General features: G+C 38.9%; 2 protein-coding genes across 2 annotated transcripts; both read left to right on the forward strand.

Moving 5' to 3' along the window:
- Positions 1-883: 883 nt before the first annotated feature.
- Positions 884-5,828, forward strand: LOC117470592 (extracellular calcium-sensing receptor-like). The gene is given in 9 exon segments (XM_034115409.1): positions 884-1,005; positions 1,471-1,765; positions 1,853-2,142; positions 2,389-2,684; positions 3,866-4,071; positions 4,191-4,412; positions 4,725-4,848; positions 4,928-5,308; positions 5,311-5,828. Coding segments are annotated over 9 exon segments (2,439 nt in total). The 5' UTR covers positions 884-898.
- A 2,488-nt stretch (positions 5,829-8,316) lies between these two features.
- On the forward strand, positions 8,317-14,335 carry LOC117470593 (extracellular calcium-sensing receptor-like). Its single transcript, XM_034115410.1, has 8 exons — positions 8,317-8,438; positions 8,885-9,179; positions 9,267-9,556; positions 9,802-10,097; positions 11,212-11,417; positions 12,712-12,933; positions 13,232-13,355; positions 13,434-14,335. The coding sequence occupies exons 1-8, from the start codon at positions 8,332-8,334 to the stop codon at positions 14,333-14,335; spliced, it is 2,442 nt and encodes an 813-aa protein (XP_033971301.1). The 5' UTR covers positions 8,317-8,331.
- The last annotated feature ends 225 nt before the right edge of the window (positions 14,336-14,560 follow it).

Consider the following 14,560-nt stretch of genomic DNA (forward strand, 5'->3'; position numbering starts at 1 on the left):
CAAACCCCAGCTCACACCTAGTGGGTAGGTGTGAGGATACTGATGATATCTTATACAGGCCCATGTTGATGCTTTTGGTTACAAATCAGACTCTAAAAACAATCATTTGTCCTTGTTCAGGCCTGTTTTAGGTAAAACAACCTCTGTTAAAGGGGCAACTCATGAAAACTATAAAGGTGCTGCTGAAAAGCCTTCACTGGTTCAGAGGATATGCACAGCACAACAAACAACATTGTTCTGAAACCACTAAGCAATAGTCACAAGAATCTCAGCCAAGATGTTTGCTTTAAAAAAAAAAAAACCATAAAGCTTAAAAAGATGGGGAACAATGAGCAAAACAAGATTATTTCTAATCATCCACCCACCTCCTTTTCTGAAAATCATATACTGATCCTAGAAAAACATAAAACATGTACAGTATATTGGCCATTTAAGGACATGTCTGGCTTGTCAGGGCAAGTTCTGCTGTGATGGCTTTAGATTAGGGTATTTGGGCATCCATCCAAACAGCATGACTTTGTCAATGATGATTATTTGAAGAAAAGTTACATATAAAATATAGAATAAAATAAATACATCTTGTCAGCGTTGGGCATGGGCATGCTCTCTCTCTAATAGCGTATGGTAGAAGGAGGGAAGCGCCTGAAAAATGTTATAAACCAGTGAGAACACACAGTACAGTTTGCCCACTTGGCGACAGTTGATGATGGAGATGTCTCTTATTGGTCTGATACTGTCTATAGCTTTGTGTGAGCTGAAGTCAGTTCTGAATAGTTTTGGGGATGGTGTGAAACAAGCGGCTGGGCTTACAGGGGATAGGACTGCTGCTGTGCTTAGCACTAATGCTTCATCTGTGACATGTAAGCTACAAGGTACCACTCGTCAACCTGCATTCTCTATGGACGGTGACTATGTTATTGGGGGTGTTTTCTCCTTTCACTCCAACACACACACAGTGAAGCATAACTACACCACCAAGCCTGAGCCGCTAAGCTGCGCAGGGAGGTTAGTACAGGGAGATTTAGGCTAGACTGTGGGCATATACAGTATATTGATGTGTATATTGTGAATTTGTGTTGCAATGTACTGTGTTGTATGTACACACTTTTAAAATAATAATCATTTATAAATCTTTTAGTTTTTTACATAATGTGGATTTATTTTTTCTATTTCATAAAAGTTAATAGTTTAACTGATGTATACATACTTAACCATTTGTTGAATGGAGAAATGTTAAACTTATGATTTATTGGACCATTGAATCAATTCAGCAAAGTTATTGTGAATATTGGATATATTAATATATAATCAAGTGTTTGGGTTTTTGACGGATGACATTCCCATAAAGCCTACAGAGATGCTATTCGTTATTATCAAGACCATATATTTGAATTTCAGTCATCTTGTAGTCTATCACGTATTATTTTTAAATCTTAAAGTTTTAACATTAACACCGATGTCTGTGTGCAGCTTCAACTCCCGTGGACTGCGCATCTCACGTGCAATGGTCTTCGCCATCGAGCAGATTAACAACAGCACGGAGCTGCTTCCGGGAATCAAGCTTGGTTATGACATCTATGACTCATGTGCCTCGGTGTCCGTGGCGGTGCATGTTGCATTTCAGCTTTCAGGAGGACTAGGCCCGGTGTTTAACACCGGCGACAAATGCTCAGAGTCTGGTATGGTGATGGCCGTTGTTGGTGCGTCTGGGTCCACGTCTTCCATCAGTATGTTGCGCGTCATCGGGCCCTTCAACATACCTCAAGTAAATATTAAGAATTTATTGCAAACTGTGTTTGAGTCCATTACTTGTTTTGCCTCTGTCCCGTTAAATAACTGTTGTTTTCTTTAGGTGAGCTACTTTGCCACGTGTGCATGCCTGTCTGATAAGCAGCAGTACCCGAGTTTCTTCAGAACAATCCCGAGTGATCAATTCCAGGCTGACGCGCTGGCCAAGCTGGTAAAACACTTTGGCTGGACTTGGATAGGTGCTGTCCGGTCGGATTCTGACTATGGCAACAATGGCATGGCGTCTTTCCTGCATGCAGCACGTAAAGAGGGGATCTGTGTGGAATACTCTGAGTCTTTCTTTCGGACCCACCCACGTAGCCGGATCCAGAGAGTAGCTGACGTTATCCGCAGGTTTCAATATCACTGATTCTCCTTTAGTTCACTGTGCTGACACTGACCTTCTGCACAGAAAACCAAAACAAGTTCTAAAAGTGATGGAACATGTATTTATTACAACAGGAAATGTGCCAATATATCTGTTTCTCATCTCTCATGTTTTGTTTTTCTTCATACTTACAGTATGACTTGTAATGTATAAAATACAATTATACTCATATTATAACTATTGTTTGTATATGTCATTGAACGTCCCTCCAGGTCAACGGCTAAGGTTGTTCTGGCATTTACTTCCATTGGAGATATGACTATTCTGCTGGAGGAGCTGTCACGCAATCCTTCTCCACCTCGCCAGTGGATAGGTACTGAGGCCTGGGTAACCGACCGAGACATGCTGAGGTTCAGCTTCCTTGCTGGAGCCATCGGATTTGGCATTGAAAAATCTGTCATCCCAGGTCTGAGGGACTTCTTGCTGGATCTCTCTCCCTCTAAAGTGGCTGACTCCCCATTGCTTACCATGTTCTGGGAGGAAGCATTCAACTGCAGGCTGGTAAAAAGTGAGAAAGTTGTGCCAATTTTAAACATACATGACACTCACGGTAGTGTCTTGATTGTGTTAGTTTTTTTAATGTTCTGTCGAAGTGAAGCTCCCTGAATTGATCAGCCTGTTAAAGACCAAACCCCAGATTTTGACTGAAAGGGAAATCTAATATTTTTAATGAAATACATGAGGCGGACATAAGGTGCATCTCGGTGAATGATCTTACAATGTGATGTTCGGGTCATGTGTATTAACAATGCTGTCTATTGTAAATAACATACATGTACATTATTCTACTTGGGCTATTATGCAGTGATTCCAGACTGTTTATTTATTTAGATGAAAGCTATTTATTCCTCAATGCACAACAATTTAGGGAAAGTTTGGTGATAAAATAAATGCTGAAAAAAATAGTGGCTGACTCCTCATTGCTTACCGGGAGGAAGCATTCAACTGCAGGCTGGTAGAAAGTGAGAAAGTTGTGCCAATTTTAAACATTCATGACACTCACAGTAGTGTCTTGATTGTGTTGCCCAAAATGATCAGCCTCTTAAAGACAAAACCCTGTTTGCTAATCCTGCTAATCTAAAACATATAGTGCAAAGTTAAAATATATGTAAAATAAAACACATAAAATGTGGAATATATTTGTTGACAGGTTTTCAGTAATTGTAAAATAAAGATGAACTGTAAACAGGAATTTAGTAAATGTATGCTTTATGAGAAGTAATATATACACGGTATATGTACATACATAATGTAGATGAGTCTTATTGTGTGTTGAATCAAGCTGTGTAGGCCTGTTAGTGTGTTACCGTCTACCAGACATCAGAGGGCAGAACGTTTATTTCTAGTGTGATAAGGGTCTCTGATAATCCTGTACTGCTGGTTCTAGTGTCCATCATGCATCATTATAACAGGGCAAGTCAGTATTAAATACAAGGAATACATATTTTGCCTAATACAATTGTAAGTATTTGTCCGATGACTCATTTGTGTAAATGTGAGCTGCTGACATTTGAAAATAAACTAATAACGTAAAAAATCACATAGATATGTCCGCAAAACAGTGATTTGAAATGTGATGTAAATCCTGCAATGCTTGCTTGGCAGGTTAAATAACACAATACACACATAAGAATGAGTGAATGTAATCGTTATGGCTAAAAACACCTCCCTCTGTCTCTGTGTTTTTAGGTGAAGCCACGGACAGGAGTGTGTGTGATGGAACTGAAGATATAAAGACGCTCCAGAGCTCATACACTGACACATCTCAACTTCGAATCACTAACATGGCGTACAAGGCTGTCTATGCAATAGCGCATGCCATTCATAACGCAGTGTGTCAGAAAACTGATTCTACTACACAGTGTGATAAGTTCACTAAGCTAGAGTCCAAAGAGGTCAGTACAAATAATGTTGTTCTTTTAAGCTGCACGTCTATGTTATCAAATGAATGCTCATTTTACTTTTAAATTATTTATTTTATCCCCTTCACTATCTTCCTTTACTTCATCCCTAGGTTCTTAATCAGCTGAAAAAAGTAAATTTTTCCCAAAATGGTTATGATGTGTCATTTGATGCCAACGGGGATCCTGTGGCCACATATGAGCTGCTGAACTGGCAAAAAAATGAGAGTGGCAGCATTGAGTTGGTGACTGTGGGGCAATACGATTCATCACTGCCGGTGGGCCAGGAGTTCCTTATCAACAGGAACCTCACCTGGGTGGAGGGTGGCACACAGGTGAGGAGCCCCAAAGCAATAATTGAACATATTATATTTTCATATCATCTCAAAGGGTATTATGTCTCATACCTCGGTACCTCATTAAAATTCCGATGTTACGAATAATGAGAGACTATTTTTAACATGAAATTTTACGTTTTATTGTTTAAAATACACGTTTACTTAATTAAAAAAAATAAATTACAAAACAGAAATGTAAAAGACACAAAGAAAAACATTGTGAAGAAAAAAACATGAATCTATCCTTTTATAATTTTTGCTTCAGAGCACACTTGTCTACATGTGAGTTAATTTGTATATATGTGACAGGTGCCTGTGTCAGTGTGCACTGACAGCTGTCCTTCAGGAACTCGTAAAGTGCTTCAGAAAGGAAAACCCATCTGCTGTTATGACTGTACACCGTGTCCCGAGGGAGAGATTAGCAATGCTACAGGTATTTGTTTTTCTAATGTATGTCTACAACATAAAATATAAATTCTAACTGCTTAAAGCTCTTTTCCTTTTTTTTTCAGATTCCTTTGATTGTTTCCCTTGCCCCAAGGAATTCTGGCCTAATGCAGAGAGAGATACGTGTCTTCCCAAACCTGTAGAGTTTCTTTCCTTCAACGAGCCCCTTGGAATCGTCTTGGCTGCTTTTTCAATCGGTGGTGCCTGTCTCACCATTATAACGGCGGCTGTGTTCTATCGTCACAGGAGCTCACCAATTGTCAGGGCCAACAACTCTGAGCTGAGCTTCTTGCTGCTCTTCTCCCTGACTCTATGTTTCTTATGTTCATTAACGTTCATTGGAGCACCCTCGGAGTGGTCCTGCATGCTGCGCCACACAGCGTTTGGGATCACATTCGTCCTCTGCATGTCTTGTGTTCTTGGAAAAACTATAGTAGTTCTGACGGCCTCAGAGCTACACTACCAGGTAGTAATTTGATGAAATGGTTTGGGCCTTCACAGCAAAGATTGACTGTAGTGTCTTTCACGTTTATTCAAGTTTTGATATGTACTATTTGGTTAGTTCTTAGTCCCCCCTTTCCAATGAAAAACCTCACGACATACAAGGAGAGAATCATCTTGGAGTGTGCATTAGGATCAGCTTTGGGGTTCTGGACTGTACTCGGGTATATAGGCTTACTGGCTGTCTTTTGCTTTGTGTTAGCTGTCCTAGCTCGGAAACTACCTAATAACTTTAATGAAGCCAAGCTTATCACATTCAGCATGTTGATATTCTGTGCAGTCTGGATCACATTTATCCCAGCATATGTCAGCTCTCCTGGGAAATATACTGTGGCTGTGGAGATATTTGCCATTCTGGCCTCCAGTTTTGGACTAATTACGTGTATATTCGCTCCAAAATGTTTTATTATTTTGTTTAAGCCAGAGAAAAACACCAAGAAACATTTAATGAGCAGGGGTTTGTAAAAAATATAGATGGCTTTATAAAGCTTATACTGTGCACATTCAAATATGCTTTCCTTGTTGATTTAAATATTCATATTGGAGTTTCTTTTATGCTCAATATTTTACAAATTTTAATGTCATTTTGTGAATTTATTAACAGGCTAATAATACCCTATTTTATAATACATTTTTATCAGTTACTGAAAATATAAAATAAAGTGAATAAATAAAGTCAACATTCAGACCGTGTGTGGTACTTGATAAACATTTCCAAAAAAATATTAAATACTGCATAATCGTAAGAAAAGCTGGCTGAATTGCTATAACATTATTGCCAAAGAGGAAAATACAACATCCCATAGTCCACAAATCCTTCAACAAGTTCATCATTTTTTTTTTAATATTCTTATTATTATATTTAAAACATAACCATTTTCAAAGATTGCATATTTTGGGACACAGCACACCAACTGAAACACATACAATGCTCAGCTGTGAATCAGCCATAAGCATACACACCATTATAACATGCACATTAGCTTTACAATATGATAGCTACCAGTAAGTGTTGGGTCTGGGTTTGTTTGGTCTAAAATGTCTACATCTGATGTTTCTGAATCATCTAGTCTTAAAAGGCAACAATTAAAAATAAAATGCAATTGTTCAAATAAAATGTAGGTAAGTTCGAGAAACCGGCTCGAGATACACTTTTTGTTATATTCCATGGAATGCTCTTAACATCCCGATAGAAATGAATATCTTAAGTGCTTTGAAAAAAAATCCATAAAAAAACGTCATCTGTGGAAGCCGTAATACTGTAAAAAGCACGACCAATCATTTTAGCCAGCCCGGCTAAAATAACTGGATGTCTGTCAGCCTTCCATCTGTGCACAAACGTATCTCATGCCCTCATTGGTCATGTGTGCGTTTGTATGTGTTGGAGGAGGGGCTCTATAAGGAAGTGGCAGATTTTCTCCGGTTGTGTATTTTCAAATTCTAGCGATCTCGAGCCGGTTTCTCAAACTTACCTACCCTGCCTTTAAGTACATTTTGTATCATCCTTTAATGTATATTCTCAAAAGCAACCTGGAATTGTTCCAGTCTTAGTAATAGACACTTAAAAACCTTTGAATACTATTGTTTGAAATGAATAAAATAATTAATCACATTATTAAAAGTCAATCTCCAAACACATTTCACACGAGCTGTCCGTAATCTTCACCTATGCAATTTTTTTTCGTTGTGATTGGTTAAACTAAATATTTATTGGCCTTGGGGTCAGTATGTACACTACAATTTGCCCTTGCCGGAGGTCCTGCCTGGCTGCTTATTTGTTCCTTATTTAGCCTGGTTTTTCCAGTTGTTTTGAATGTTCCCAAAAGTGTGATCGGAAGTGAAGAACTATGTTTAGAGAGAGGTGTGTTGAAAGAAGAAGAGACTGTAACAGTGAAACAAAGGAGTTTGGGAATAGATCAAGTGAGAGGTGTTGCATCTATCTTACCTCAGTGTGTGAAACTGGCGGACAGTGAGCCTTTGGCCCTGCAGTCGGGAGGGGATGTTGTGATTGGAGGGCTGTTCCCTCTGCATTTTGTGGCTCCTAAGCCGCAGAACAGCTACCACAGCAAACCCCAGCTCATAGTGGGTAAGTGTGAGGATACTGATGATATCTTATACAGGCCCCTGTTGATGCTTTTGGTTACAAATCAGACTCTAAAAACAATCATTTTTCCTTGTTCAGGCCTGTTTTAGGTAAAACAACCTCTGTTAAAGGGGCAACTTATGAAAACTATAAAGGTGCTGCTGAAAAGCCTTCACTGGTTCAGTGGATCTGCACAGCACAACAAACAGCATTTTTTTGAAACCACTAAGCAATAGTCACAAGAATCTCAGCCAAGATGTTTGCTTTAAAAAAAAAAAAACCATAAAGCTTAAAAAGATGGGGAACAATGAGCAAAACAAGATTATTTCTAATCATCCACCCACCTCCTTTTCTGAAAATCATATACTGATCCTAGAAAAACATAAAACATGTACAGTATATTGGCCTATTAATGACATGTCTGGCTTTTCAGGGGAAGTTCTGCTGTGATGGCTTTAGATTAGGGTATTTGGGCATCCATCCAAACAGCATGACTTTGTCAATGATGATTATTTGAAGAAAAGTTACATATAAAATATAGAATAAAAGAAATACATCTTCTCAGCGCTGGGCATGCTCTCTCTCTAATAGCAAAGTGACGTATGGTAGAAGGAGGGAAGCGCCTGAAAAACATTATAAACCAGTGAGAACACACAGTACAGTTTGCCCACTTGACGACAGTTGATGATGGAGATGTCTCTTATTGGTCTGATACTGTCTATAGGTTTGTGTGAGCTGAACTCAGTTCTTGTTTTGAATATTTTTGGGGATGGTGTGAAACAAGCGGCTGGGCTTACAGGGGATAGGACTGCGGCTGTGCTTAGCACTGATGCTTCATCTGTGACATGTAAGCTACAAGGTACCACTTGTCAACCTGCATTCTCTATGGACGGTGACTATGTTATTGGGGGTGTTTTCTCCGTACACTCCAACATGCACACAGTGAAGCATAACTACACCACCATGCCCGAGCCACTAAGCTGCGCAGGGAGGTTAGTACAGGGAGATTTTGGCTAGAATGTGGGCATATACAGTATATTGATGTGTATATTGTGAATTTGTGTTGCAATGTACTGTGTTGTATGTACAAACTTCAAAAATAATAATCATTTATAAATCTTTTAGTTTTTTACATAATGTGGATTTATTATTTCTATTTCATAAAAGGTAATAGATTAACTGATGTATACATACTTAACCATTTGTTGAATGGAGAAATGTTAAACTTATGATTTATTGGACCATTGAATCCATTCATCAAAGTTATTGTGAATATTGGATATATAATCAAGTGTTTGGGTTTTTGACAGATGCAATTCCCATAAAGCCTACAGAGATGCTATTCGTTATTATCTAGGCCATATAATTTCAGTCATCTTGTAGTCTATTACGCATTATTTTCAAATCTTTAAGTTTTAACATCGATGTCTGTGTGCAGCATCGACTCCCGTGAACTGCGCTTCTCACATGCAATGGTTTTCGCCATCGAGCAGATTAACAACAGCACGGAGCTGCTTCCGGGGATCAAGCTTGGTTATGAGATATATGACTCATGTGCCTCGGTGTCCGTGGCGGTGCATGTTGCATTTCAGCTTTCAGGGGGACTGGACCCGGTTTTCAACACCGGCGACAAATGCTCGCAGTCTGGTATGGTGATGGCCGTCGTTGGTGAGTCTGGGTCCACGCCTTCCATCAGTATGTCGCGCATCATCGGGTCCTTCAACATACCTCAAGTAAATAATAAGAATTTATTGCAAACTGTGTTTGAGTCCATTACTTGTTTTGCCTCTGTCCCGTTAAATAACTGTTGTTTTTTTTAGGTGAGCCACTTTGCCACGTGTGCATGCCTGTCTGATAAGCAGCAGTACCCGACTTTCTTCAGAACAATCCCGAGTGATCAATTCCAGGCTGACGCGCTGGCCAAGCTGGTAAAACACTTTGGCTGGACTTGGATAGGTGCTGTCCGGGCGGATTCGGACTATGGCAACAATGGCATGGCATCTTTCCTGCATGCAGCACGTAAAGAGGGGATCTGTGTGGAATACTCCGAGTCTTTCTATCGGACCCACCCACGTAGCCGGATCCAGAGAGTAGCTGACGTTATCCGCAGGTTTCTATATCACTGAGTCTACTTTTGTTCACTGTGCTGACTCTGACCTTCTGCACAGAAAAACCAAAACAAGTTCTATAAGTGATGGAACATGTTTTTACTACAACAGGAAATGTGCCAATATATCTGTTGCTCATCTCTTATGTTTTGTTTTTCTTCATACTTATGACTTATATTGTTATAAAAGACAATATTAGTCTTATATTATAACTATTGTTTTTATATGTCATTGATCGTCCCCCCAGGTCAACAGCTAAGGTTGTTGTGGCATTTATTTCCCCTGGAGATATGAAGATTTTGCTGGAGGAGCTGTCACGCAAGCCTTCCCCACCTCGCCAGTGGATAGGTAGTGAGGCCTGGGTAACTGACCCAGACATGCTGAGGTTCAGCTTCCTTGCTGGAGCCATTGGATTTGGCATTGAAAAATCTGTCATCCCAGGTCTGAGGGACTTCTTGCTGGATCTCTCTCCGTCTAAAGTGGCTGACTCCCCATTGCTTACCATGTTCTGGGAGGAAGCATTCAACTGCAGGCTGGTAAAAAGTGAGAAAGTTCTGCCAATTTTAAACATACATGATACTCACGGTAGTGTCTTGATTGTGTTAGTTTTTTAATGTTCTGTCTAAGTGAAGCTCCCTGAATTGATCAGCCTGTTAAAGACCAAACCCCAGATTTTGACTGAAAGGGAAATCTAATATTTGTAATGAAATACACGAGGCGGACATAAGGTGCATCTCGGTGAATGATCTCACAATGTGATGTTCAGGTCATGTTTATTAACAAAGCTGTCTAATGTATTGTAAATAACATACATGTACATTATTCTACATAGGCTATTATGCAGTGATTCCAGACTGTTTATTTGTTTAGATGAAAGCTATTTATTCCTCAATGCACAACAATTTAGGGAAAGTCTCCCTTCAAAAATGGTCATGAAATAAATGCTGAAAAAAAAAAAAAATCACGCTCGAGAATATGTTTATCCAAAACATATAGTGCAGAGTTAAAATATATATAAAAAATATATATATATCAATTGTGGAATATATTTGTTGACAGGTTACAGTCATTGTAAAATAAAGAAGATGAACTATAAACAGGAATTTAGTAAATGTATGCTTTATGAGAAGTAATATATACACGGTATATGTACATACATAATGTAGGTGAGTTAAAGAGTAAATTCAAGTATTTAAATGTAGAGGGACAGTATCAAAGTCCTGACTTCAAGAGTTCAGCAGTCTTATTGCGAGTTGAATAAAGCTGTGTAGGCCTGTTAGTGTGTTACCGTCTACCAGACATCAGAGGGCAGAAAGTGTATTTCTAGTGTGATAAGGGTCTCTGATGATCCTGTACTGCTGGTTCTAGTGTCCATCATGCATCATTATAACAGGGCAAGTCAGTATTAAATGAAAGGAGGAAATGTTTTGCCTTATATAATTGTAAGTATTTGTCTGATGACTGATTTGTGTAAATATGAGCTGCTAAAATAAACTAATAACGTGAAAAACAGATAGACATGTCCGCAAAACAGTGATTTGAAATGTGATGTAAATCCTGCAATGCTTGCATGGCAGGTTAAATAACACAATACACAAGAATGAATGAATGTAATTGTCATGGCTAAAAACACCTCCCTCTGTCTCTGTGTTTTTAGGTGAAGCCACGGACAGGAGTGTGTGTGATGGAACTGAAGATATAAAGACGCTCCAGAGCTCATACACTGACACATCTCAACTTCGAATCACTAACATGGTGTACAAGGCTGTCTATGCAATAGCGCATGCCATTCATAACGCAGTGTGTCAGAAAACTGATTCTACTACACAGTGTGATAAGTTCACTAAGCTAGAGGCCAAAGAGGTCAGTAAAAATAATGATGTTCTTTTTAAGCTGCACGTCTATGTTATCAAATGAATGCTCATTTTACTTTTAACCTGTTAAGCCCGAGAGACCCCGGTACCGGGGCACTGCTGCAACATCTTGCAGGAAACAGTGTCTGAGGGCATGTTCATTTAATAAACTATGAATGTTTTATATCCATGTAACAGGAAGAAACTCATCTAACTGATCATTTTAATTATTTTTTCCCAAAAAATCCCACAATACTAACGCTGAGCCTCTGAATTAGCAACGAGCAAAAAATGCTAACAGATTACTGCACAAAACACAAAACCTTATAATTTATCTCTTCTCCACATCCATGACATCGTTTCACATCGTCAGGTGACACAGAATCAAAGGGTACCCTCATTATCACTCAATAATACGAAATCGCGACGTTATAAAAAAACAGACATCAAAACATGTGGCGCTAGGTAGCTAAAAATGCTAACATGGTTACCTTGTCTCTGTAGTATGCTCCAAAGTGGTCTTCAATGGCATTAAAACGATAAAAACGCTGCTGAAGTTAATCCATAGGTTAATCCAATGTGTCTGTGTCCCTTTGAAATGATTTCTGATAATCCATGAGCAATAAGACTGCTTTTCCGTTTCTAGATGTCAGAGCGAGAGATAGTTTCACTCTAATGCAACATTACATGCGCAAAGCCCGCACCTTTTTTGTTTTACAATGAGTGTGTGTGGGGGACTCCCCCTTCGATTCTATTGGCTCTAACGGTCAGAAAGAGTTGTCAACCATCAAAATCGACAAAGGGGGGCCAGAGATATGGAAAAAAAAACATTTCCACCCAAATCACCTCAGAGGTAGAGTTTTTTTGGCTAAACCTCTCTATAAAGGTCAAATGTCACTTGTTTTGCATCAATCTTGATACAGGGTACTTATTATATGTTGTCCTTTGGATTCTTAAAGCTTTTAGTGTACATTACCATCATCCAAGGGTAGTTTTCACTATAAGTAAAAAATAATTTTTGGACGGACACTATAATTTACAGTTTTTTACTATGTAAAATCTGAATTTTCTTTAAAATAAAAAACATCTATATTGTTCTGACTTTTCTACATCCAACTCACAGGTTTATCATTACTTTGAGAAAAAAGATTATTAATTTAACCCTTTTAGAAGGGAAGATACTGTTTGGTCATTTGTTCTGGGAATGTCATTTTCGAGCCTGAGACCTGAAAAACAGGCTCAGGGCTTAACAGGTTAAATGATCTCTTTATCCCCTTCACTGTCTTCCTTTACTTCATCCCTAGGTTCTTAATCAGTTGAAAAAAGTAAATTTTTCCCAAAATGGTTATGATGTGTCATTTGATGCCAACGGGGATCCTGTGGCTACATATGAGCTGGTAAACTGGCAAAGAAATGAGAGTGGCAGCATTGAGTTGGTGACTGTGGGGCAATACGATTCATCACTGCCGGTGGGCCAGGAGTTCCTTATCAACAGGAACCTCACCTGGGTGGAGGGTGGCACACAGGTGTGGAGCCCCAAAAGCAATAATTTAACATATCACATTTTCATATCATCTCAAGGGGTATGCTGTCTCATACCTCGGTACCTCATTAAAATTCCGATGTTACGAATAATGAGAGACTATTTTTAACATGACATGTTACGTTTTATTGTTTAAAATACACGTTTACTTACTTAAAAAGAAAAATTACAAAACAGAAATGTAAAAGACACAAAGAAAAACATTGTGAATTTATCCATTTATAATTTTAGCTTCAGAGCACACTTGTCTACATGTGAGTTAATTTGTATATATGTGACAGGTGCCTGTGTCAGTGTGCACTGACAGCTGTCCTTCAGGAACTCGTAAAGTGCTTCAGAAAGGAAAACCCATCTGCTGTTATGACTGTACACCGTGTCCTGAGGAAGAGATTAGCAATGCTACAGGTATTTGTTTTTCTAATGTATGTCTACAACATAAAATATAAATTCTAACTGCTTAAAGCTCTTTTCCTTTTTTTTCAGATTCCTTTGATTGTTTCCCTTGCCCCAAGGAATTCTGGCCTAATGCAGAGAGAGATACATGTCTTCCCAAACCTGTAGAGTTTCTTTCCTTCAACGAGCCCCTTGGAATCATCTTGGCTGCTTTTTCAATCGGTGGTGCCTGTCTCACCATTATAACGGCGGCTGTGTTCTATCGTCACAGGAGCTCACCAATTGTCAGGGCCAACAACTCTGAGCTGAGCTTCTTGCTGCTCTTCTCCCTGACTCTATGTTTCTTATGTTCATTAACGTTCATTGGAGCACCCTCGGAATGGTCCTGCATGCTGCGCCACACAGCGTTTGGGATCACATTCGTCCTCTGCATGTCTTGTGTTCTTGGAAAAACTATAGTAGTTCTGACGGCCTTCAGAGCTACACTACCAGGTAGTAATTTGATGAAATGGTTTGGGCCTTCACAGCAAAGATTGACTGTAGTGTCTTTCACATTTATTCAAGTTTTGATATGTACTATTTGGTTAGTTCTTAGTCCCCCCTTTCCAATGAAAAACCTCACGACATACAAGGAGAGAATCATCCTGGAGTGTGCATTAGGATCAGCTTTGGGGTTCTGGGCTGTACTTGGGTATATAGGCTTACTGGCTGTCTTTTGCTTTGTGTTAGCTGTCCTAGCTCGGAAACTACCTAATAACTTTAATGAAGCCAAGCTTATCACATTCAGCATGTTGATATTCTGTGCAGTCTGGATCACATTTATCCCAGCATATGTCAGCTCTCCTGGGAAATATACTGTGGCTGTGGAGATATTTGCCATTCTGGCCTCCAGTTTTGGACTAATTACGTGTATATTCGCTCCAAAATGTTTTATTATTTTGTTTAAGCCAGAGAAAAACACCAAGAAACATTTAATGAGCAGGGGTTGGTAAAAAATATAGATGGCTTTATAAAGCTTATACTGTGCACATTCAAATATGCTTTCCCTGTTGATTTAAATATTCATATTGGAGTTTCTTTTATGCTCAATATTTTACTAATTTTAATGTCATTTTGTGAATTTACTAATAATACCCTATTTTATAATACATTTTTATCAGTTACTGAATATATAAAATAAAGTGAATACATAAAGTCAACATTCAGACCGTGTGTGG

This window comes from Trematomus bernacchii, unplaced genomic scaffold (assembly GCF_902827165.1).
Source record: "Trematomus bernacchii unplaced genomic scaffold, fTreBer1.1, whole genome shotgun sequence".
In the NCBI taxonomy this organism is placed as follows: Eukaryota; Metazoa; Chordata; class Actinopteri; order Perciformes; family Nototheniidae; genus Trematomus; species Trematomus bernacchii.

Coding starts and splice junctions, on each gene's coding strand:
- LOC117470593 (XM_034115410.1), top strand. CDS start 8,332: ATGGACGGTGACTATGTTATTGGGGGTGTTTTCTCCGTACACTCCAAC. Junction 9,180..9,266: donor GGTCCTTCAACATACCTCAA/GTAAATAATAAG, acceptor TGTTTTTTTTAG/GTGAGCCACTTTGCCACGTG. Junction 10,098..11,211: donor CAACTGCAGGCTGGTAAAAA/GTGAGAAAGTTC, acceptor CTGTGTTTTTAG/GTGAAGCCACGGACAGGAGT.